Source organism: Diceros bicornis, chromosome 19, assembly GCF_020826845.1.
Source record: "Diceros bicornis minor isolate mBicDic1 chromosome 19, mDicBic1.mat.cur, whole genome shotgun sequence".
Lineage (NCBI taxonomy): Eukaryota > Metazoa > Chordata > Mammalia > Perissodactyla > Rhinocerotidae > Diceros > Diceros bicornis.
Window position 1 is genome coordinate 27544392 of NC_080758.1, and position 25370 is coordinate 27569761.

General features: G+C 53.0%; 1 protein-coding gene across 1 annotated transcript; it reads right to left on the reverse strand.

Annotated features, from left to right (window-relative positions):
• Positions 1 to 199: 199 nt before the first annotated feature.
• Positions 200 to 24303, reverse strand: XKR7 (XK related 7). The gene is made up of 3 exons (XM_058562956.1): positions 23720 to 24303; positions 3063 to 3265; positions 200 to 1736 (listed from the first exon to the last, which is right to left on the reverse strand). The coding sequence occupies exons 1-3, from the start codon at positions 24301 to 24303 to the stop codon at positions 781 to 783; spliced, it is 1743 nt and encodes a 580-aa protein (XP_058418939.1). The 3' UTR covers positions 200 to 780.
• Positions 24304 to 25370: the final 1067 nt, after the last annotated feature.

Here is a 25370-nt window from a genome sequence, read left to right on the forward strand (position 1 = left end):
CACAAAAAGTGTCTCCCGAGGAGTCCACTTTGGGAACACTCTCTGTGCTCTGGATGGAGGGTTCCCCTCCCTCAAATCTGTGACCCTTTATGCTTCTGCCAGCCTGGACCTCTCAGATGTCTCAGGGTTCTTCCTCCTGTCCAGCTCCAGCACTGTTAGCCCCCCACCCTCAACTCCCTATCCCACCCCAACTCCCTCCTTTAATTCCCCTCTTGCCCAGGCTCCAGACTTTGGACCCCACAAGAACTGTAGCAGCCTTGTCCATCAGACACTCCCACCTCACCCCTCATCTTCCATGGCCTCCTCCATCCTTCTCAGAGACCTCCTCCCACCACAGAGGCAGCCAACCCCCACACCCCCTGAGGAGCACAGGGCCTAGGTCATGGACCCTAGACAGTGCCCTTTCTCTGGCGGGTCCACAGCGGGTGACATGTGGGCAACTCCAGGCAGAGGAGAGGGTGTGGGGCCCCCTGGCACCAGACATGATATGGAGGCCTCCATGAAAGTAGGGCAGCTCATGAGGAGTGTAGCACCAGTTGATTCCCTGGGCCCTGGTTCAGGGGAGTTTAGGAAATGGGCCACAGGGCTGAAAGCAGGGCCTAGGGCTGGGGCCTCCACAAGGCTGCCCCTCCCCTGAAAGAACCCAATGGTGGGGCCACTCTACCCTTGGACCAACAGATCCACTCCCCCTTAGCCTGGTGGCCCTGAAATTCTGGGCTCAACACTGTGGTCGATGCGGGGTCAGCCAAAGCTCGTCCCTTTTTGGGGGGAGACTGTGGCCTACACCGTGGTCTCATACTCCAGCAGCTCCTGGGAGGCCCCCACGCTCCGGTACTGCAACCGGGGCGTGGTGGGCGAGGAGTACTCCAGCGCCAAAATGGTCTTCCGGAGCCGGCGGTCAATAAAGTGAGCGTCCCATGCCGGGTACTTCTTACGAGGCAGGTCAATCCGAATGACAGGCCCCTCTGTCCGCAAGGTGCGGGCCACTGGTGTGGGAGGCAAGCCCGGCCGCACCTGGAAGACAGGTGGCGTGGGGGTCCCCGCACGCTCGCCTCCCACTGAGGCCCCATCCCGCTCGGCGCCTGTAGTCCTCGGCAGGGACCTCGGGGGACTGGTGACAGCATCGGCTGGTGGGCCACAGGGCCCTGGGGACTGAGGGCAGATGCAGCCAGGGGCCTGGGGACCCAGCATGGGCCCGTTGGGGTGCAGGAGGCAGTAGTAGACACACATGAAGAATATGCCCAGCGCGAAGCTGGAGGCCACCACACAGACCAGGATTAGCGAGTGAAAGTCGGTGGCGAAGTTGCGGCTGGAGTACCAGAAGCCGGTGAGCACGGCATTCTCCAGCAGGATGATGCAGTAGTAGAGGGTCATGCGGCGGCGACTGCGGCCCTCCTTGACATTGAACCAGCAGAAGATGTAGATGATGCCCACCACCATGTTGTAGATGATCTCTTCCCACTTGGACATGCAGAAGTCTGTCTCGCCCTGGATGACCCAGAAGGTCATGACGCACCAGTGGGCCACAATGAAGATGCCAAAGTAGAGCTTGTAGACGCTGGCGAAGAGCGCGAAGGCCAGGCTGCGGGCTGCGATGGTGAACAGATGCCACAGCACCTGGGCCACGGCGCCCTTGTAGGACAGCGGCCGCTTGTCATCCCTCGAGTCCCGCAGCACCTTCTGGTAGGAGGCCAGCGTCCAGGCCAGGGACACGAGGGAGGCGGAGGTGGAGAGGGCTGCAGAGACAGGGTAGGGGTGGGGCGGGCTGGGTTAGGGGCGGGTCTGGGTTGGGGTCTGGGGAGAGGGGGAGGGTTCCGGGTCAGGAGCTGGGTTCTGAGGAGGTGTGAGGGAAGGGTCTATAAATCAGGAGGCGTGTGAGGAGGGTCTGGGTGGGTGGTCTTCAAAAGCAATGTTGGGGGGTGAGAGTGGGTGGGACGGGGTACTTCTGCAGAGGTGGGAGCACAGGAGAGGAAAGGGGGGTGATGTGGGTCTCCACAAGGGGCAGATCCAGGTCTCTAGCACGGGGTGTCTGGGTTCAGGGGTCTTGGTGGGTGGGGGAAATTAGGGTCAGGACTCTGGGAGTGGAAAAGGAGGTGGAGAGTAGGGGGTCAAGATTAGGGCATGGAGGAGCCAGGAGGGGCCTATTAGAAGTGACAGGCCACCAGGACGAGGCTGGGGCGTGGAGAGGGATGGCCAAGCTCAGCGCCGCTGAGGGCACGGGAAGAAAATCCAGGGTGGGAAGAGTTTCCACTGGGGCCCGATATCCTGGGCAAGGGGTCCCCAGGAGCCGAGAGGCGGTGATAGAGTCTTTTTGGACATCGAGGGTGGGTTGGGCAGTGTTTGAGTGGGAGGGGCATGGGGAACTCCAGGGAAACTGGAGGTGCAGTTTTTCTCTGCTATTGAAGGGGTTGGCCTGGTCTGTGGAGTTGGGGAAGGGGCAAGGTGGGGGGTGGGTGCATGGGGACCAGGCCCAGGCCTGGGAGGAGTCCCCAGGAGGCTGAAGAGCAGTGAGGGGGTAGATGGACACGCTCTCTGGAAACCTCTGGTGACTGGACAGGTCTATGAGGCAGGGGGTCCCCAGGAGATGCAGGCTGAGATCAGGACAGTTTGGGGAATGAAGCACGCAGGGACTCCCCAGAGGGTCTGAGGTGTGGTGATGGTGTCAAGGGCCTCTTTGGACTTGGCAGAAATGGGCTCTGGTCTGCCCTGGCAATGGGAATGGGAGGAGGGGGGGAGGGGGAGCGCCCAGGGGCCTGAGAGGAGGAGAGGGAGTGGAGGGGCCAGGTCTCTCTCCCAACACTGAGGGTAAGTGGGCCATTGGAGGGGACATGGGGGTCTCCAGAGGCCCGGAGGGTAGTGAGAGGGCGGGGCCTCCAAAACCCTGAAGGTGAGCGGGCGGGTAGGGAGGTTGGTGGGTGCGCAGGGCGTCCCCAGAGGGCCTGAAGCAAGGAGAGCGGACAAGTGGGGCCGCCAGAATACCGAAGGTGTGTGAGCCCCGGGGGGCAGGGGCGCAGGGCATGCCCAGAGCCCTGGGGCAGGAGGGCGCAGGGGGCGGGGCTCACCCGGCAGCAGGTCGGGCTGGCCGCCGCGGTGCACCAGCAGGCTGAGCTGCAGCACGAGCTGCGGCGCGCTGCGCAGGAAGGTCTCCAGCAGGCGCAGCATGCTCACGTCGGCGCTCTCGAACAGCATCCGCCAGTAGAAGTGGCGCCGCAGCCGCTCCCCGCGCCAGCGGCTCTGCAGCCCCAGGTACATGGCGTGCAGGTACCTGCGGAAGGGACGCAGTGCTCAGGCCCCGCGCGCTCGTCCCCCTCGCCCCCTCCCAACCCGCCCTTCGCCCGGCAGCGAGTGAAGGGCGGTGCGCAGTGTGTATTCCCTCGCTGCGCTGAGCCCGCTTCCTCAGCTGTAAACGTGCACATTGAAAGGATCACCTCACCGCGCTGCTGCTGGGAAGCTCCGAAGGGGCTCGTTAGCTTAGAGCACTGGCACAAAGAGAGCCCTTAATACAGCACCATCATCATTACTGCTAGGGCAGGTTGGGGCCTGCTTTCTGGGCAGGGTTCCTGACACCTTACAGTGCACTGAGCTTATTATCCCCATTTTCTAGATGAGGAAACTGAGACCCAGAGAGGTATGTCACTTGTCCAAGGTCACATAGCTAGGAAGCAGTGGAACCAGGATTCAAACCCAGGCAGCCTGGCCTCAGGGCCCACACTCTAACCATCAGACAACACTGCCCCTCACTGGACACCATAAAGAGTTCATCCATACATAGGTTCTTTCAGGGACAGTGCCTGGTGCCAGCCCTGGGTTCTGTTGCCACCAGCAGCTCCCTGGCCTGTTCCCCAGCCCCACCTCTGAGTGCCCAGTTCTCCCCGCAGGGTCCCTGGAAGCTGCTCATGGATCTCCTGGCATGTGAGACTTTGCTGCTTCCTCTCCGGCCTCTTCTTCCAACAAACCTCAAGGCTCTGACTGCTCTGTACGGGTCACAGATTCCAGCTCACAATGCTCTCCCCCACCGCTGGGTCTTTGCACCTGCTATTCCCTCTGCCTGGAGCACCCTGCCCTGTGCCCCAACCCCATCCTAGTCCCAAACCCGGATAACTCTTGCTTTTCTTGCAAGGCTCAGCTTTTAAACATGACTGCTTCCAGGAAGCCTCTGCCGACCACCCTCTAGCTGGGGAAGGGGACTCTCCCAGGCTTCCTCTAACCCAGCACTTGTCATAGTAGGTTGTAACTTCCTGGCTATGTATCCATCTCCCCCAGACTCTGAACTCCGTGAGGATGACGGGTTCAGCTTGCTAACTGCCGTACCTTCAGTTCTTAGCACACAGTAGGTGCTTAGTCTGTTTTGACTGAATGGATGAATTTGTGCCTGATTGCAAGCTTGTTTCATTGCACGGAACTCTGGTAACCCTGTAGGGGGTATGGAAGGGATTCTGCAGTCCCGAGTTCAAGTCCTGACTTTGCTTCTAATTTCCTGTGTGATCTTGAGCACGACCTCTCTGAGCCCTAGTTAACCCCTCCCAAAGTGGCTGTGATGATCAAATGGATGAAAAGGTACTTTGCAACTCTAAAGTGCAGTGACAATTAGGGCCACAAGAGACCTGGCCATGTAGATCTCCCGGTCTGATTTCCTCTCTCTGCCCTAGTTCCTTGCCCAGCAGCTCCACCCCTAGCTGTTGCAGCCACACATCCTGCCCCCCAACCCCTCAATTCTCTGATTCATGGGGCAGGCAGACCCTTTGCTGAAATCAGAGAGGGCTCCTCTGGACGTGATCTCCTCAAAAACAAGGGGAGAAAATCCCATAGATTGAGTGACTCTATTGCCTGAATCCGAAATTGGTGAACCAGGGATTTGGGGGGGTCTGTTCCCACATGTGAAGTGCTGGCATGTCCAGGATGTTGTTTGGGGACCAACTGTATTCAACTGTGTGTTGGTGGCCCAAGGAGGAACCACAGTGCTCCCTGGAATTTGGGATCAGCTGATACCCAGCATTTCCCAAAATGAGTATCCTGGTCTTAGCAATGGTGTGGCCCTCTCTGGGCCTCCGTTTCTCTATCTGCCAACAAGAGGGATGGGCATGATGACTCTGGAGATCCTTTCAGACCCAAATCTGCCCCCAAAACGCGGCTGGAAATGTCCCATTTAGGGCTCTCCTTCCCATCCCGGGCTCTTTCCAGCATTACTTGATGGTGTGGACACACCCTCAACGTGAGACAGTATGGGACTGGCAGCTGGGATGGGGAAGAGGCCTGTCCCCTCAGAAGCTGACTCAAGAAATGCAAAGGCCCCTCCGTCTGACTCTCCCATCCAATGCTAGAAATTCCTTCAGCAATTCGCAGCCTCGTGCATTTACACCCTCTGCTCGCATGCTTCCCAAAACTGGGAGTCCCTACCTCCCGAGGCAGGGCTTTCAGCTTCTGAGCAGCTTCAGGGCTGGATTGTGTTTCTTTTGATGAGCAGAAATTTGTCTCCCCGTATTTTCCATTCCCTGGGCGCCTGCCTACCCCCCACATAAGGATCCCTGCAGCCAGAGTCATTCATTCATATAGAAGAATATTTTGACCACTTGCTATGTGCCAGGCCCTCTGCCCTTAAGTATTTCAAAGTCCCACAGGAGAGAGACAAGATAAAAGCTGAAATAGATGCTCTATGATGCTGTGGAACTCAGAGAAGACAGGGGTAACTTTAGCTGGGGGAGAGGGTCAGGGAAGACTTCCTGGAGAAGGAAACATTTGATCTCAGTTTTAAAGCATGGGTAGGCATTTAAAGGCCCACGGGGGGTGGAAGGGCATTCTAGGTGGAAGAAGCAGCCGAGTCAAGGGCATAGAGGCATAGAAGGATGAGAGAACATGGCCTTTTAGGGGAACGGCCAGTGGTTTGCCAGACCTGTAGGAGAGGGTTTTCATGGGCAGGGGCATAAGAAGACTAGAATTGTGAAGGGCATCAAATTCTGGACTGAAGAGTTTATATTTTATTCTAAATATGAATTCTATCCCAGAATCAGGGGTGATGTGATCAGCTCAGTGGCTTAGAAAGCTCACTCTGGAGGCTGGCTTGGAGGAAAGCCAGGAGAGGCTGGGGTTTGGTCCAGGCCTGAAATGACAGGGCACAGAGGAGGGGCAGAGAGCAGAGCTGAAGATGGCCAGAGGTAGGGGGCTAGCAGAGAGACCAAGATGGCTCCCAGAGCTTCTGAGGAGCCCAGAACACAGACCACCTTTCCTGGCCTCCATCTCCGCCCAACCCCATTCCTGTGGCTCTGGCTTTGAACAGGAAGGAAAGACCAGCTGGTCCAACGTGAAGGGGCCTGGGGAGTTGGGGGAGGGTGACACCCTGGAAGTTTCTCTCAGGCTGGAAGACCATCTGTTTCCCGGCCCAGGTCAGCATGAGGGAGGCCTCGGCCCGGCCAGCATCCATCACCACCTGACAGGCTGCCTGCCCACCTCCCCGCCCACTCCTGCCCCCTCCTCTGCCAGCTCCAAGGCCCCACACCCCAGCTAGCCGCAGACAAAGGGCTCACCCAGCCAAGGGCAGCTGTGGGCTGAAGCAGGAAAGAGGGAGGGGAAGAAAGGAGGCCTCTGAGTCTCAAGAACGTGGGGTCAGCAGGGAGTGTGGACAGACCACGCCACAGCCTGGGGATGAAAGGGCCTGGGTTCAGCCTCTGCCCCTTTTGGCAACAGAACCCCAAACTGTGGCTCTTCCTCCCAGCCGGCCCTAATGCTCACTGCCAAGGGCCTGTGAGATTTTTATGGGCCTAGGAAAATATTTGAGGCCTCGAAAAAAAAATTGGCTCCAAAACACAGGGAAAAACTGCAGAATCAAAATTAATAAACGTTTAATTAAATGTCTGCAAAACAGAACATGATATCAGCCAGTTGACTGCAATTTGGCTTTTATCTGGCTATATATAATTTACATTTGATGTTTGATATGGCTGCATTTTAATATGCTTGATAGATGCGGGTCCACAAAGGTCTTAAAACAACCCTCCCCAGGATGTTCCATCTAATTTCCCTGGGCCTCAGTTTTACCTTCACTAAAAAGGGGCCCGTACTCGCCATCCTGCCTATGTCACAGCCACTGGGGTGAGGATCAGAAAGGCAAGATGGCAATATGCCCTGCCCTGGACTGCTGTGTGGCCTTGGGTAGTCTCTCTGCCTCTCTGAGCCTCACTTTCCTCCTTGTTGTGAGCATTTGTAAACTGTAAAGCGATATGCACATAGAGAAAGGGAGCATAGGCTAGGTGGAGACCTCTGGCTCCTCCTGATCACCAAGTAGCCTCTCTTGAAACCTTCTCCAGGAAGCCTATCCTATTCCACCCTATTTGACAGGAAGTTGGAAGAAGGTGATCTTCACCACAAATGGGACCAATACCACCCACAGAGAAGGATGCTCCATTTCAGGGAAAGGAATCCAGACGTGGGGATGCGTCTGCTCTTCTTCAGAATGCATCCCCAATCTGTCCATTCTTTCCACTGCCACCACCCTGGTCCTGGCCACTGTCATCTTTTGCCTTCTCGGTGGGCTCTCTGCATCTGCTCCTGCCCCTCCGCAGTCTAGTCTCCACATGGCAACCAGATCATGTCACCCCCCTTCCCAAAACCTTCCAAGGGCCTCCCATTACACTTGGAACAAAATCCAAGCTTCTCCTCTTGGCTTGCAGGCCCTACGCCATCTGGCTCTGCCTGTTTCTCTCACCTCCTCTCAAACTTCTTTTTCTTTTGTTCCCAGCACTGCAGATGCCCTGGAGGTTCCTGGAACCCAGCGAAACTTGTTCCTGACCCAGGACCTTTGCACGTGCCACTTGCTCTGCCTGGAACACCCCTTCCCCAGATCCTCCTGTGGCCGGTTCCTCATCAGCTCCTGCATCACCTTCTCAGAGAGGCCTCCCAGGCCACCTGTCCCATGTCGTCCCCTCCACCCTCGCCAAATCATTCTTGTCTATCACATTGCCCTGTCTTATTTTCTTCTTAGCATACGCTATCAAGTAATCTCATTTATTAATTTACGCATTTCTTTTCTTTTCTTTTCTTTTTTGTGAGGAAGATCAGCCCTGAGCTAACATCCGTGCTAATCCTCCTCTTTTTGCTGAGGAAGACCGGCTCTGAGCTAACATCTATTGCCAATACTCCTCCCTTTTTTTTTCCCCAAAGCCCCAGTAGATAGTCGTATGTCATAGTGGCACATCCTTCTAGTTGCTGTATGTGGGACGCGGCCTCAGCATGGCCGGAGAAGCGGTGCGCATTTATTTTCTATTTTAGCACTGTAGCTCCCTGAGGGCAGGGACCTGTCTGTCTTGGTCACCACTGTGTCCCCAGCATTAGCACATGTAGTAGGCACTCAATAAGTATTTATTGAATGAATAAATGTGAGTGTTTCCATGTGTCTCCCCCTGACCCTGGAGGCCCTGGGGCTTCTCTGCCTGAGTTTGCATAGAGCCAGGACATCTCACAGGCAACTCCTGTCCTCTCGGACTCATTTCTGTCCTTCCTCCTCCAGAAAGCCTTCCCTGATGTTCCTCAGCCTGGCTGGGCCTCCCCAACTCCGACAGCTCCCAGTCTTAAACTGCCTGGGGCCAGCATGAACCAGAACCGCACAGACAGCTTCTACCACCCCTACGTTACAGGTGAGGAAACAGAGGTAGATGCTCAGAGGCCCATCGTGGATCTCACTTGCTGACTCCCAGTCTTGTGCTCAGAGAAGCACGTCCAGGAGGAAGCTGGAAGAGCAGATAAGGGTGCATTGTTGAGGGTGGGGTTGGGAGCCAAGAAAACCTAAGCCTAGACAGGAGAGAAGCCAGCAGTTAGGATGTGAAATCCCTTCTCTAGAGGATCCAAAAAGCCATCCCTTCTGGACCCCATTGCCTCTCCGAGCAGGCAGCAGGGTCAAGAAATGGAGGGAGCTCATTCCCTTCTCCCCGGGCCTGGCTGCCTTTGTGCCAGGAACCTTCCAGCAGCCCCTAGACTTGGGAGGCTCCTCTCTGATGGGCAGAAGGAGGAGAGAAGGATGAGGGGATTCCATGGCCCTGAGAAGCCAGGAAGCCCCCGGGCCCAGCGTCTGGGCCACCCTGTCTCTCTCCTGTTCTTTGTTCCCAGGTCGCTCTGAGTGTCTGGTAGTAGTCAGGGTTTCTGACCTGGGCCTCAGTTTCCATGCAGACGGTCAGACCTGGGCCCACACCTGGACCCGTCTCTTTCTCTGCCCTCAAATCTTGGGTCGTTGTCTCTGTCTGTGGCTCAGATCAGCCTGTCATTGTGTCTATCCCTTGAATGCAGGGTCAGCCTATTTATTTATCTGTTCCTCAGTTACTGTCAGTCGGTCAATCTATTTGTCTGTCAGTCGGTCTCACCCTGGGACTCTGGGTCAGTCCACCTGTCTGTCCCTTGGACTGTGTGTCACGTTGTCTCTCAGATACTATGTCTACCTGTTAGTCTAAAAAAACTGGGGTCCTAGGTCAGCCTGTCTGTCTGCTCTTAGAGGCCAGGAACATCAGTCTGTCTGTCCCTTCAATGTCAGGATAGCCTGTCCTCTTGGATCCTGGGTCTGCTTTTGGTCTGTCCCTTGGATACTGGTTGGTCTGTCTGTTTGTCTTTCAGTCTCTCTGCAGCTTGGTCCATCTGCTGGTCTGTTGCTCAGCTCGTGGCTCAGCGTGACTGCCAGTTTTCCGGTCGTCCTCCCCTGCCTGCTCCTCCTCTCCCCAAGTCTGGGTCTCTCTCTGTCTGTCTGTGTCTCTCACATCCTCAGCTCCTCCATCTGTCGGTCTCGGCGTTTCCGAGTGTGTGTTCTCGCCCCTCTCCACTCCCCCTCACAGCTCTGGGCCAAAAACACAGCAGCTTCCAGCGGCTCCCCCGCTCCCGCTCTGGCTCCATCCAGGAACCGCCCCCCAACCCTGGCCCTGGCGAGCTCTCTGGTCTCCAAGGTGGGCCAGGCCTGCAGACCACTGGAGGGTGACCAGTGGGGAGCCAGGCAGTCAGGACTGATGGGAAGGAGAAGGACACCCCACACCAGCTGAGTCCATTACTGCTCTGGAGGTCTGTAGGGGGACAGTGTGCAGGTGTTAATAATAATGATAATAGCTCACATTTATTGAGCGCTAACTGTATGACAGACCACGTTAAGCCTTTTTATACGTATTGCCCATTCCTCAGAGCAAATCTTCGAGGTGGGTACTATTATTATCCTCATTTTACAGATGAAGAAACCGAGACCCAGAAAGGGACTGGGACTTGTATAAAGTCAAACAGCAAGTTAGTGCCAGACCTGGGACTCAGACTTGGCTCTCTATGGGCCTCTGCGCCAGAGAAGGGATGGGCAGGTCAACAAGTCTCATCCCTGTTCCGTCTCTCAGTCCCCCCAGCTGCCCACTATGGCAGCTTCTGTCACCTGGAAGGCATGCAGTATGGCTGCCCGGGAGGAGCCGTGTTGGACAGAGATGGACCTAAAAGCTTTGCCTGGGATTATGTGGGTTTAGAGAAAACTGGAGGAGGGGATGAAAACAGTAATTGGAGAGTCAGGGGACCCAGGCTCAAGTCCTTCACTGGACTTTCCCCGAGTGTCCAACCTTCTATGAGCCTCAGTCCTCCTCTACAAAATGGGCCCAAGTAACCTAATTCTCGCTCTCCCCAAGGAGTTTCCATGAGGCCCATCTTCCCACCCATCCAATTCTGAAAACATGAAGGCCCAACAGCTGTGTCCTGAGCCCAAGTACTTCTCTCCACCCTGGTGTCACCACACTGGTCCAAGCTACCCAACCCCAAGCATTGGCACCTCCGCCCGCCCTGGTCTTCTTCCTTCCATCCTTGGCCTCTTAGAGCTTATTCTTCAGTAGCCTGAGGGAGCCTGTGAAATCCCAGATCAGGTCATGCCACTCCCACTGCCCCTAGACTAAAATCCTCACCATGACCTTTGCAACCCAGCGTGATCCAGCCTTTGTCCACCTCTAAGACCTCATCTCCCTCCACGCTCCCCATCTCCCACCTCTCCAGCTGCTTGCTGAACACCCCAGCCTCAGGGCCTCTGCCTGGAAAGAGCTTCCCTAATGTCTGGCAAATTCTCATTCTTTCCATCTCAGCTCAGTGTCACCTCCTCAGAGAAGCCTTCCCAGATCCCGCTCGCCCCCCTTCTAAAGCACTTCTACCCACCGCTCTGGTCACTTTCTGTCATGTGACTCTGTTTTCTTTTCTTAGTAACACATATCACAACCTGAAATGGTCTAGTTTACTTGCTTACATATTTATTGTCTGTCTCTCCAATGGTGTGGGGACCATGGCTGTCCTGTTCTCTGCTATGACCCTGTTGCCTGGCACACAGTTAATGTTCACTACGTATTTGTTTCTTGAATGAGTGGACGGATGAAGAGTGTGAATGTGCTTTACAAGCAGAGTGAAGATGGGCAAGTGCAGAGGGAAAGGACCCAGGCTTGGGAGGCAGGGGAACCTGGGTTCAGATTCTGGCTTCATCATTTACTGTCTGTGTGGTCTTGGGCAAGTTGCTTCCCTCTGAACCCCTCGGTTCAGTGCACACCGTACGGGGTAGCTGTGACATCAGAAAGTGGAGATATGTATAAAATGCCCACCCCAGTGCTGGGCACTCAACCAGTGGGAGGTTGTAAGGAGCTGTCTGACTCCGAGGCCCCAGCAGGAAGGGGAGGCCTTGTTGTTTCCAGTTTAGTTTCTGGTAGAGCCGAGGCCCACTCCTAGGCTGGCTTTCCCTGGTGCTCATTGAATTTGTCCCCTGGAGTCAGGTCAGAGGAGTCCCTTTGGGATGAGTTCCCAGGGCAGAGTCTTCTTTGAGGTCTTTGCCCTCTCCCTAAAAATAACTGCCACTCATCAAAGACCTTCTGTATATGCTTCGCTAAAATCCTCACTGCAGCCTTGTGAGGTTTTGTGGGCATTCTCCCTATTTTCCAGATGAGGAAACTGAGTGTCAGAAAAGAAGAGGTTCATTTGACACTTATTCACCCAGCACTTTTGAGTACCTACCGTGTGCCAGGAACTGTGCTACAATGCTGGTGGACACAATGGGGAGCAAGACAGACCCAGCCCATCTGGTCCTGTCTAGTGGGGACCTGGACATTAATTAAATCATTGTGAAACCATGTAACAGCAAACATTCCAAGGGTTCCAGACATGCTCCAAACAGGGTTCTGTGTTCCAGCACAGAGGAAGGCAGTGCTATTGGAGAAGGGCCTGGCCCAGCTTGGGAAGGATGTGGCAGTCAGGGAAGGCTTTCTGAAGGAGGTGGCTACTGAGCCATGATCTGAAGCAGGCCCAGGAGTTAACCAGGTGAAGGAAGGAGGGAAGGGCATTTCTGGCAGAGGAGCATCATGGATAAAGGTCCTGAGTTGGGAGGGATCAGTGAGTAGTCAGGAGGACTGTAGCTCAGAGAAGGACGTGAGAAAGTGAGAGATGAGGTGGGCCATGGTGAAGGGTTTGGTCTTTATCTTAAGAGTGATGGGTTTTAAAGGTTTTAAATAAGGGAGTGATGGGATTAGATAGTGCTTCTGCATTTTAGAGGGAGTACTCTGGCTGGGAACAGATCAGAGGGAGGCAAGGGTGGAAGGGGGAGACCGGGTGCCAGGCGAGAGGTGAGGATGGCACAGACGGAAGGGGATGGACTCCGGGGACATTTAGCAGGCATTTGGGGAAGCGACTTGCCCAAGCTCAACAGCCAGAAGCATCCGAGTTTCATCGCACATCAGGGCTGGCTGACTCCCCCATTTCACCACAGGGTCCGGATCAAGCTGAGCCAGACGCTGGAGATCCAGATGCCATCTGTGGGTTCTCAGGGAAACATTGGGCCCCCAGTCGTACAGCTACCTCACCTGCAATGTGGCCCAGGAAGCTCTTGGGGGGAATGGTCCTGAGGCCCTCTCCCCATCTGTCCACCCCTCAATGCTGAGTGTTCCCGCAAAGATGCAAAATGGGACCTTCCTGGGGTTGGCAGCCAAATGAGTCATAAATGTCAGTAAAGAATGCGATTTTACACGTTCAGCTCCCATTTCGTGTGGTGCTGGGAGCTGGGCTGTCTCCCTCCTCCTTAGCAGCCCCCTACAGAGTCACAGCACCTCTTTTTTTGCTGGGCTCAGGCCAAACATTTCCCTGCCACTATTTTTAGGCTCTGGCTGAAAAGCTGAGACCCTCTCCCATCCCACCCACCAGCAATAGCTCCCAGCCAGTGCTCCTTTTTCTCCCAGAGGGGAAGCAGGCAGCCCTTCTCCAGCAGCATTTGGGACGAGGTTCCCACCTGTTATGCTCTTCACTATAGTATGAATGCAACCAGATCTCCTCCCCAGTCTGGGTCTCACTTTCCACATCTGTGAAATGAGTACAGAGCAGAGACTAAAACCCAGGACCCCATACTCTAGCTCAAGGCTCTCTCTCCCTCTTTTCTCTCTTTTCCTGATATCTCTGTGTAGATTTGGGAGGTCATGAGCCAGTGAGGGAGAGGGGGTTAGCTTCTACACTCCTGATGGCATCCAAACATACTTGGAGATCAAGGCAGGGAGAAAGCAACACTTCTATCTATCCCTGGTCTGTGAGATCCTGGATGGCAGAGTCTGGGTGTGAGCTCCTAATGGTAGAGTCTGAGTGTGAGATCCTGGTTGGTAGAGTTGGGGCATGAGCTCCTAGATGACAGAGTCTGGGTGTGAGTTACTAGATGGTAGAGTCTGAATGTGAGATCCTAGATGACAGAGTCTGGGTGTGAGATGCTAGATGGTAGAGTCTGGGTGTGAGCTCCTAATGGTAGAGTCTGGATGTGAGCTCCTAATGGTAGAGTCTGGGTGTGAGATCCTGGATGGTAGAGTTGGGGTGTGAGCTCCCAGATGACAAAGTCTGACTGTGAGTTCCTAGATGGTAGAGTCTGGGTGTGAGATCCTAGACGGCAGAGTCTGGGTGTGAGATCCTAGATCGCAGAGTCTGGGTGTGAGCTCCTGGACGGTAGAGTCTGGGTGTGAGATCCTAGACGGAACAGTCTGAGTGTGAGCTCCTAGATGACAGAGTCTGAGTGTGAGACCCTGGATGGTAGAGGGGCCTAGCTGATATCGTTATGAGGGACTCTGGGGAACACTGGGGGGGTGCCCTGTCCATAAAGGCAGCTGCCCCTCAGTTCCAGCTAATTGCTGCCCTGGCAGAATGTGAGATCAGTGTGGTTGGAATTTCAATTTTCCAAGAAGAGCTGGAAATTAGGATATTTATGCAAAAAAAAAAAAATCCGAATTTGGAAATGTTGGCAACTAATTTAAAAAATACCATATGAATTTTAAAGAAATTATTATTCGTTTTTTTAGGTGTGATAACAGTATTACATATTTTAATTATATTTTTTTAAAGTCTATCTTTTCAGAGACATACTGAAATATTTACAGATGCAGTGATTTGATGTCTGAGATTTGCTTCAAAAATAACATGGAAGGGAAATAAATGGGTGAGGTCTAGACCGATGCTCTCCCACACCTATGCATCCTACACTAGCCACATAGGGTTATTTAAATTTAAATTAATTAAAATTAAATAAAATTTAAAATTCAGTTCCTCAGTTGCAGGCCACGTTGCAAATGCTCAATAGTCATGTGGGGCTAGTGGCTACTGTATTGGACAGTGCAGAGACAGAGCATTTCCAGCACTGCAGAAAGTTCTAGTGGATGGTGTTGGCCTAGATAAAACAAAGTTGGCCAGGAGTTAATTTCTGAAGCAGGATGGTGGTACACGGGGGATCATTCTCCTGTTCTCTCTACTTTTGTATATTTAAAATTTTTCCACAAGAAAAAGTTTCATTAAACAATAGGGAACAAAATACTGTGTGGGCCATACAAACACATCCTCAGGCTGGATTTGTCTGTGGGCCACTGATTTGCACCCTGTGGTCTGGCAGTTAAGCATCATAGAGCCCCCAAGATAGATCCATAGACCCTTAAAGACTCTGGGACTTTGGAGATCATCTAGTTTATCCTCCAAACTGAAGGCAGCAGCCCTGCTCCAGCTTCTCTGCCAAAGTCAGCCACTGCTGTCTGCACACATCCGGCAATGTGGAGTCCACGCGCTGGGAACAGCCCGCTCTGTTTCCAGGCAGCTTGATTGTCAGGGCGTCCTTGCTTCTATTCAGACTCGCTTCAACCTTGGGTTGTCATCTGTCCTCACACCATCTCTGGAGCCACAGAACAAGTCTCCTTCCTTGAAAGGGGGTCAGTGGGTGACGGTTAGCAAGCATTAGGACCCCTGATACCCTTCTCCTAATCCCTCTCTTGTTATTCAGCAAGTAGGATAGGCTGCCGCTTGGGCCAGTAGTGATAGTAGTAAATATTTTCTGAGTGTACAGTATATAAAAGTCCTACGCATTTATATTACCTCAAGTCATCTCTGCAAGAACCTTGAGAGGTGGGTACTCTCACTGTCCCTATTTCACAGATGACACTAGAGCTCCGACTGGTGAAGCAACTTGCCCAGGGTCACATAGCTGCGAAGTCAGGGAGCCATGAGCTGCACCAGTGCCCCAAGCTCTCAGCGACTCTGCTCTCTTGTCCAAGTCCTGGGAAAACTCATCCAGGGCTCTCAAGCTCCCGAATTGACTCTACAGATGGGGTAACTGAAGGCGGTGAAGTGTCTTGCTCAAGATTCTGATTTCAAAGATTCTATTCAGTTCACATGAACATTTACTGAGCACCTACTGCATACACGAAATTGACTTCCTCCATCTCCTAAGTCAGCCACACCTGCATCCTCTTGGGAACTGAGCCCACACTGGGCTCCCACGCGGCCTTAGAGCTCCACCCCCCATCAGCCACAGACACAAAGCCTGCTTCAACAGACTTCATGTCCTAAGAACCTGCTATGGACCTCGCCAAAGCTGGCTGGGTGCAAGGCCACCAACAGCAACAGAGAGTCTGCTCTGGGCCGGTCACCATGGGGGACAGAGAGAAGAAAGGAGGCCTCAACTCCCCAGGCACTTGGAGTCTGGTGGGGAAACGAGCCAGGTAGGCCGACGATCACACCAGAATAGGATCACGACCGTGGGGCTGCAGAGGAATGAGTAATTATGCCTGGGGAGAAAGTCTGAGAGGAAGAACCCAGAATGTTAACAGTGGGTACTTTATATTAAAATAAAAATTTAAAAATACTTTTGTGATGTTTTTCCCTCTTCCCAAAGCAATTCATGATTGATTGTTTTGTAAGAATACACTTAACTAGCAGAAAGCAGTATCACTTGGTGGTTACACATGTGGGCTTGGGAGCCTGACTGCATCACTTCAAGCCCTGGCTTTGCTACTTACTAACTGGGAGGCTGGTACCTCTCTGTGCATCAATTTCCACATCTGTAAAATGGGCCAATAATGCTAGCTAACACTAATTGAACACTTACGATGTGCTGAGTACTGTGCAAAGCATGTTCCATATATTAACTCAATAAGCCTTCACAATGGCCATTTGTATAGGAACATTATTATCCCATTTCACAGATGAGGAACCTGAGGCCCAGAGGTTAAGACCTTGCCCAAGGTCACACAGTTCATAAGTGACAGAGCCAGAATTTGGGCTCTACAGTCCTTTTTCTTCATCACCACACTTGCTGCCAGAGAGGATTGTTGTGAAGAGGAATGATCTAATCTAAGTCTCTATAAATGGTAACTATAATTTTCAGTAATATCTGACTTTCTAAAAACAAGTGAATGTATACCTGTATTTCTTGGTTAATTAAAAACCAGAGTAAAATCTTCAAGCAATACAATAAATATCTAATTAGTAAGTGGAAATCTCCTTGAACCCCACCTCTCTGCCCCCGGAGATAAGGAGCGAGGGGAGTCTTGAGGCCTTTTCTGTGCTGCCCGAGGTTTCAACAAGAACATCGAGCTCCTTTATAAACAGACAAAACCAAGCAATTTCCATTTTAGATCAAAAACTACAACTTGGCTGATTGAGAGAGCGGGAGGTGGGGTCTGAGGGGCAGAGGGTGTCTGGCATGTGTTGGGTTTGTTCAGGAAAAGCTTCTCAGAGGAGGCGGCATTTGAGCTTGGCCTTGAAGGATGTACAGAATTTCACTGGGAGGAGAACGGAACAGGGTGTTGCTGGAGGAAGGACTGCAGGCAGCTGGCTCAGGGGCGTGAAGGAAAGGAGTGTGTGGCTTGTTTTGGGGGAGGCCAGAGCAGTGAGAAGATGAAAGGGCAGGAGGCAAAGGGCCCTGATGCCAGGCTAAGCACATGGACTCACTCGAGGGCCAGATGGGAGCCAGGGCCGGCCCTCCGGCTCTCGAGTCACAGAGTCAGATCTGAGCTTTAGAACTATCGCTCCAGATCTGAGCTTTAGAACTATCGCTCCGGCTGCAGGTGGAGGCGGGATGGGGTGGGGTGGGGGGCGGCAGGGAGGCTGATAGGATTTCCCAGGGGAGGAATTCCGAGGCTCTAACAAATGCAGGGTGGTGAATGGAGAGGCCAGAGTAGATCCCAACCCATCCTCCTTCCTCTCCCTGGGGACCTTCGCCCCAGCTGCTGGAGTTCAAAGCCATTTCCCGGCAGCCCTCCCTGCTCCCCCTAGGGCTTCTCCTGTGTGGTCTTTGTAGATCAAACAGGGGACTCTGGGCCCCGCTGCCGCCGCTGTGTCTGTTAGGAGCAGCTCTAATGGCCCGTTGCTGCCGGATGGGCAGGGAGAGGAGGGCGGTGGGATGGAAAGCATCCTGGAGAAGGGTCTCCTAGGAGGTGGGTGGTGAGGCTGGACTGGAATAACCCTGCAAAGTCAGAGTTCAGGGGGTCGTGAACATGTTTCAGCTGTAGGACTGTCAAAACAAAATCTTACACACGTAACCAACATATCAAGAAAGAGAAACTCAGAGGTACTCAGGTTGAAATGATGGTGAGAGGGCCGTGAAACGCAGTTTGAAAACCACGATGGACTCTAACCCATGACCTGTTTTATAAATAATAATACAAACAGTAATGGCTAATGAGAACTGAGCACTTCCTGTGTTCCAGGCACTGTGCTAAACACTATATATACATTATTTAATTTACTACTTCCCCAAGCCATAAGTGATAGGTACTATGATTAGAATGTCCATTTTGCAGATGAGAAAACCAAGGCACAGATAAGTCATACCATTTGCCCCAAATCACAGGATAAGTGGCAGATACACAGGATACGGCTGATTCCAGGGTGTGGTGGGAGGAACAACATTCTTCCCACCATTAACTATCTGGCCCCAATGGGGAAATTGACCACAGAAGGAAAGATATCCTGTCCGCTCTGCCTGAAACAGACCCTGCCCCGGCTGCTACTACCCTGGTCCAGCCCCCATCTTCTCTCACCTGGATCATTGAGCAGCCTCCTCGTGGGTCTCCAGGCTTACCCTGGCCTCCCTGCAGTCTATTTTCCATCCAGCGGCCAGAATGCACATCGTAAAGCATAAGTCAAGACCCTATTCCTCCTCTGCTCAAATCCTCTTGGGCTCCCACTTCATGCAGGGTGAGGCCCAAGTCCTCCGTGGGGCCTGCGAGGCTCTGCGTGATGTGGCCCAGCCATTGGGTCCATCATCATCTCCTACACACACCCCGCCCCTCACGCTTCTGCCATACGGGCCTCCTCGCTCTTCCCCTTCCCTTTGCCTGGGACACCCTTCCCAAGACCTCCACACAGCTCGCCCTCACCCCACTCAGCCCTCTGCCCACGTGCCACCTCCTCGCAGAGGTCTGCCCTGACCACCTTATCTCAAAGAACACTCCCTCCTCCCTGGGACTCTGTAGCCCCAGCCCTGTTTCACCTTTTCCATAGCACTTACCACTACCTGACCCATTATATTTTATATTACGTATATGATACATGTTATATTTATTTGTTCATTGGTTTCCCCCATCAGACTATTGAGCTCCACGAGGGCAGGGACTTTCTCTTGTTCGCCATTCTATTCCCAGCTTTTACCTCAGTATACAGTATACAGCACGTATACATGGTATACAGCAGGTGCCCCATAAACATTTGCTGAATGAATGACTGCAGATAAAATGAACAGCTGCCATGTCCCTATGGCTTCAGGGACCTGCGAGGAACCTCTTGCCCTCCTGCTCCCTCCCCAGCCACCTGCTCAGTGAACAAAGCTCTGTCCACAGGGAACAAAGCCCAGGCTGATGGCACTCGTCACCGCCGACAGTTCTGAATACTTAAAGGTGGGACCAGTCCTTTGCTAGACCTTTGGTATACGTTATCTCATTAAACCTTGAAACAATCCCATGTGGTGGTACCATTATGGTCCCTAGTTTACAAGAGATGAAACTCAGGCACAGAGAGATTATATGGCTTGTCAAGATCACATATAGGAAGTGGTAGGGGCAGGATTTGGACTGAGGACATTTGAATCCAGAGTCCATGCTCTTAACCATTATGCCAAGAATATAGCTTCCTGGGGAGGAGACCCAGAGCCTGACTTGCACACCACGCAGGTCGCTAATTCATTTCAGAACTTCTCTTGAGTGCAGGGCTTGTAAGGAGGCAGAGGGAGCAGTGCTGGGGCCTAGACATGGAGGAAGTATTAGAGAGAGGGCCTTCGAAGCCCAGGGTGCCTCTCTCCATCCCTCCATATTTTGGGGTCCCCAGATCATGACAGCCTGGGAGGAATCCCATGCCAGATCATCTCCCACTAATTGGCTTAGCAAACCACGCTTATCTGGGCAAAGCTGGGCCCAGTGAGTTCAAGATTAGGGAAAGCAGGATTCATGGCTTACGGCTCTGCTGCCCACAGGGTCAGAGGAGACAGGGTTAGGCCTTTAATTGGCTTAACAGCCCTGAGTGGCTTAACAGCTCAGAGGGTTGGGGTGGGGGGCGGGGAGAGATGAAAACACAAGTTGGTGTCCAGCTCACAGCCAGCTTCACGTCCCACCAGAGGATCTGTGTGCTCTTCTCTCAGGGATCAATCTCTCTCTGCCCGAGGCCATTGCTCCGGGATCCCCAAGTGCAGCCAGTGTGGTGGTGCCGGGGATGGAGGTTGGGCTTGTGAGTTGGACAAAGCTGTGTTGGCACCTCACCCTCTCCCCCACTTCCTCAGTGGGTGACCTTGGACAAGTTACTTGACTTCTCTGAGCCTCACTTTTTGTCTGATAAATGGGTATATCAATTGACACCAGAGAGAAGGTTTCAGGCTAAAAGGAGATCACAAGCCTGGAGCACCTCACATGGGGCCTGGGGACATGGTGGGTGTGCAGTTCCTGAGTTCCTTCCCCTCCTCTCCCTCCTCAGGGCCCCATTTTGTACTTAAAATAATAATAACACCACCCATCTCATAGGGTTGTTTGGGAATAGAATAAGAAAAGATCTTATCAGTCGTGAAGAGCTAGACCAGAGGTTACAAAGAGGAGAGCCCCACAAATGTGTTTCCTTTGGTTGACACTATTTTAAAAAATCCTAATTAATAGCTGAAAATTGGCAGAATTCACACAAAAATCCCAATTTCCCATTTCTCTTGAGAAATCAAGCCTTGACAATTCCAGGCCCACGGTTTCTCATGGCACCGTCAGCTGAGCTGGGTGGTAGCTTCCCCTTTTCTAGGACACTGCTTGCCCCATAATGTCCTCTTGTCAGACACCCATATGCTGACACAGGTCTGTGTTACCTGCCTCCCCAAAGTATTCAACTTTTATTCGGCATTGTATAAGTGTGAGGAGTTGAAAAATATATTTACAATTCAAATTATTTTATTCAGAATTAAGGGCATGGGATCAGGAGGTGAATGTGAATGACTGGCCAGTCTCCCAGCTTTGGCCCTGGAGGGCTCAGACACACATCTCTTTCCTCATTACCCCAGGTTCCACCACTCAGAACATCCGCACAAGTCCTGCTGAACAGTGAACCTGTGCATTGTGGCAACATTTCACATGGGAGGCAAACATGTTGTGCCAACATTGCTTAATTTCTAGAAATGCCAGCCCTGGTGGCCTCTGTATACCTTCTCTGGATTTGCCTCCATTTAGCCAGACCCTGAGCCATTTTGGAATCCAAAGCTTTTGGGACCCAGGGGCCCAGAGGCTTTAGCTCTGATAACTAGACCCAGAGTCAGAATTCCAGAAAAGGGAAGGTTCTTAAGGTCATCAAATTTAACCTTCTCACTTCACATACAGGGAAACTGAGGTCTAGAGGTGGGAAGAGCTTCACCCAAGGTCACCTAGCAAGCCAATTACAAACTGGCATGAAGATGAAGGTCTTCTGATCCTACCCCACCCAGCCCCGAATCCAGTACTTTCCCCACAATACACACTGTCTCCCCATTCTTATCCACGTAGTACAACTCCTTCCCCCTCCTTTCACATTCTTATCTCAGTGCAGCAGAAGCCCTAACTTTCTATCATCCTGGAATCTTGGGATCTCAGACTCATAATGCTTTGAGCTTGGGGGACACTTTAGTGGCAGAATTGCAGGGTGGATAAATTGAACTTGGGCTTTGAAGACAGAAAGTCCTGAGTCCCAGCTCTTCTACTCCCTCGCTGTGTGACCTTGGGCAAGGATGCCCCCTTTCTGAGCCTCCATTCCCTCATCTGTTAAGTAGGAATGATAATACTAACCACATCACAGGATCATTAAGAGGGATACAGGAGATGAAAAAGGTAAAAAGGCAACCAATAGGCTTGGCACAAAGCGAGTGCTTAATAAAATAATTGTTATAGAACTGTAAATTAGGGCTCTCATGCCCCTAATGCCTAAGTGAAATAGTCCAGATGTGATCAAACGGAACGGAACTGGACAAACTGGACCACATATAACCCTGTCTAAACTGTTACAGGCCTGATACTGATACATTCAATTTTTTTTTTGGAGAGAAGCTGGGACTCTAGGTTTTAAAAATACTATACAAGCCAAACAAAACACTTCTGTAGGCCAGATTCAACCCAAAGGCCATTAGTTTGTCATTCCTGCAAAATCATCTCATCCCAACCCCCTCACTTCACAAATGAGGGAGAGTGGAAATAGCTAGTCCTTTTATCTAAGAAACCACGGATCTCCATGGACCCTCAGTCATCTCAGCCACTCCCCTGAGACCCTCACCCCCACTCTTTGGTCATTTTTTGCCCTGTTTTAGGGAAATTCAGTTTATGTTCAAGAAAGAAGTATTAGTTTCTTGTAGGTGGATTCTGAACAAGGGGAAGAGGGGGGCTTGAGGTAGCCGGTGAGTCAAGGGGCAGCTGCCCCACTTTAAACTGAAGGGAAAGGGGAATGAAGCTTTGGCTACCAAGAATAGGAAGTTACCACTTCAGAATCTAAAAATATCTTCACCATCTGTCCACTCGGGCAGAGAATGATAAATGCAGATTAGTTCCTGGATGTAGACATGAATATTTTTATGTGTCAAGCTAATAATAATAACACCACCTTGTGTGGATAGAGCTCCACCCACCTTTTCCCCCAGGGCAAGCTAAATGGAATATGCACATCATCTTGGCAGGCATAGATGGGGAAACCAAGGCAGAGAGAGATTTGGCAACGCAACAAGGGTGACACAGCAAGTGAGCAGCTGGGACAAACCCTGGGAGTCCTGTTTCCAACCCTCAGCCCAGAACTGAATCTTCTGAGTTAGGCAGAATGTGTTAACAAGTACGAGAATAAATATAACAACAGCAATAACCACTCTTGATATCTCCAGAGTGATTTTGACCTTTTCCATGCTTTCCCGACATCTGTGACAATCATGACAATCTATTACATTCCTAAAATATGTTACAGTCTGCAGGGCCTTCACACAGACTTCTCCTTTGACCATCCCAACCGGTAAGGAAAATGTGATGGCAGACCAATGAGATTAAGAAGAGTAGGGATTCTCTCTCATTTCACAGGTGAGGAAACTGAGGCTTGGAGGGAGGAGGGGGTTTGCCCAAGATCACATAGTAGCCAAGTTCATTCTGTCAGTGCACAGTAAAGCCTAAGCTATTAAAGCAATTCTGGTTCAAGGGGAACCCTAGGTTTGGAATTCTCCCTCTCTCCAGTTAGCTCAGCTCAGCACAGCTCAGCAGGTACCCTCAGTCTTGGCAGAGGAAGAAGCCTGGGAGTGGGCTGCTTTTACAAAGCCTCAGTTTTGTTTTACTGTCCTGGGATTAAAGGACAGCTAGTGGTCATCTAATCTCAGATTCAAGATCTCAAATCCCCTTGGCTCCATTGGGGGGGGAGGCACTGGGGAACTCCTAGGAAACAGAAGGAGCCAGAGACCTTCTCAGCAGGGTCCAGTACATCCTTTCCCAAAAGTCCAAAAAGTTTGGGTGGGATTTCATTTAGCTGCCTCAAATTGTTTCTCCTAGGAGGTTGGGAATGCACTGCAATTCCGAAGTGAGAATCTTTGAGAGCAGGGAAGGACTTCTGAGATCTTTTCTAAGCCCAGGCTCAGCACTCAGGCAGAGAGGAGTGGGTCAGGGCTGGAGGGAGCCCTGGGGCCCTTTTCAGAGCTTCACACTCATCCCAATCAGCCCTGGGCCCTCCTCATTCACACACCCCTGAGGATCTCTTTCTCTCTCTTCTTGCCCCATCCCCTCCTCCCTCAATGGCCAGATCAGAAAGGATGATACTGGGGTTGGTCAGAGTTTGAGGGCAGAGGTCAAGGAGAAGCTGGCAGAGAAGAAATCAGAACTGCAATAGGGTGGGGCGGGGCGGAGGTCAGAACAGGAGGGGGACCTGGAGAGGTCAGAGCAGGGCTGGGGCGGCAGGCAGCCCCTCGCAGCCGGCACTCCTCGGACTCAGCTCCCTTCACCTGCGCTTCTCCTACCTCCAGACCTGGCCGAGCTGCAGGAGGTGGACGAGGGTCTGCAGCAGCCAGACGCAGAGGCGGCAGCAGCGGCGGCGGTAGGCTCTGGCCGAGGAGGGCGCGGGCCGGGGGTCCAGCTCCGGGCTGCCTTCTTTGGTCCGGAAGGCGACGGCGCTGTCCTTGGTGCTGATGGCGGGCCCACCGGCGCCGCTGTCCTTGGTGCTGACGGCGGGTCCCGGGGCCCCCGCGGGCTCCGTGTAGTCGTAGACGAACCAGCGGAAACTGAGCAGCTGCACGACAAGCGAGGGCAGGAGCACGAATAGCAACGTGAGGCCGAAGTAGGTGCGCTGACCCTGCAGGTAGTAAGAGGCCGCCAGCCACAGGTCCGTGGCGCCGTCGGAGAAGAACACGAGCAGCGCGCACAGCACCCAGCAGCAGTCCCGCAGCTCGTAGCGCGGCCCCGGGCCTCCCGCCCCGGTCACGCCGGGGCCCCCGGCCGCCGCCGCCGCCTCCCCGCGCCCGCCCGCACTGCCCCGGGCTCCTTCGGCCGCCCCCTCCGGCCCCGGGCCGGCTGCGGCCGCCGCTCCATCCGACTTCGCGGCCATGTTGGCGGAGCAGGAGGCGGGGAGCGACTTCCGGGCGGTGGAGGGGGTGGGGTACGGAGTGGGGAGGACCCTGTGCGGAGCCGCCTCCTCCTCTTCCTCCTTCTCCTCTTCTTCCTCCTCCCCTCTACTTCAATTATTCATTCCCCTCGGCGCCGCCCCCTCCCCTCCCCCACCCCGCCTGGGCTGTGGCCGTGTGGGGGCAGCCCCCTGGGAAGAGGGGGAGGGGAAGGAAGAGCATCCCAGGTCACCCTCACCCTCCTTCCTCAGAGGCGTGGGGCCCCAGCCACATGCTCTCTGCCTCTCACCCTCCTCCCTACTTCTTTCTTTTTTCTTTTCTTCACTGCCCTCCTCTCCATCCTCTCCTCTTCCATTATCTCCTCTGTTCACCTCCAGTGGCCTGGGTCTGAGGATGGTGGGGGACCAGGGACTTGGAAGCAAGGGGCTGCTTGGGCCGGCACCCCAGTAACACTTTAGCAATCATTCGATGCTAACATGCCACTTCCTAGTTTCCTGAGTGTTCACATATTGTTCCATTCCCTTCTTTGATCTTGAGAGGTCCCTTTTCTTATTGTCTTTTTCTTATTGTTTTGAAGCTGAGAAAACTGCAGCTCTGAGAGTTGCTATCTCTTCCCCACTCTCCCCTTTCCCTCCCTCAGGGACTGCCTTCATCTGGCCACAGCCCTAGTAGAGTAGGGGCAGTGAAAGGGGCAATATTAGAGGAAAAGGGATGGGAGGAAATACCAGGTGGAGGAAAGAGCAAGTGCAGAGGCCTGGAGGCCTGAGACTAGAGGGCATGTTTTCAAGGAAGTCTGGATCACAGATCCAGGGAGGTGGAAAGCTGGGAAAGATAGGGCTGGAGAGTTCTGAGGGATGAGATCCTAAAGGGCCAGAAGATGTGCTTTATCCAGGAAGCATTGGGGAACCACTGCAGAATTTGAGAAAGGAAGTAATGTGATCAGGTCAGGATTTGGAGAGAAGACCCTGCAGCCAGAGGAGAGAAGTGCTCACAGGGAAGCAGCCCCGGGCTGGAGAGACCAGAAAGAGAATCTAACAGTAATCCAGGAGAG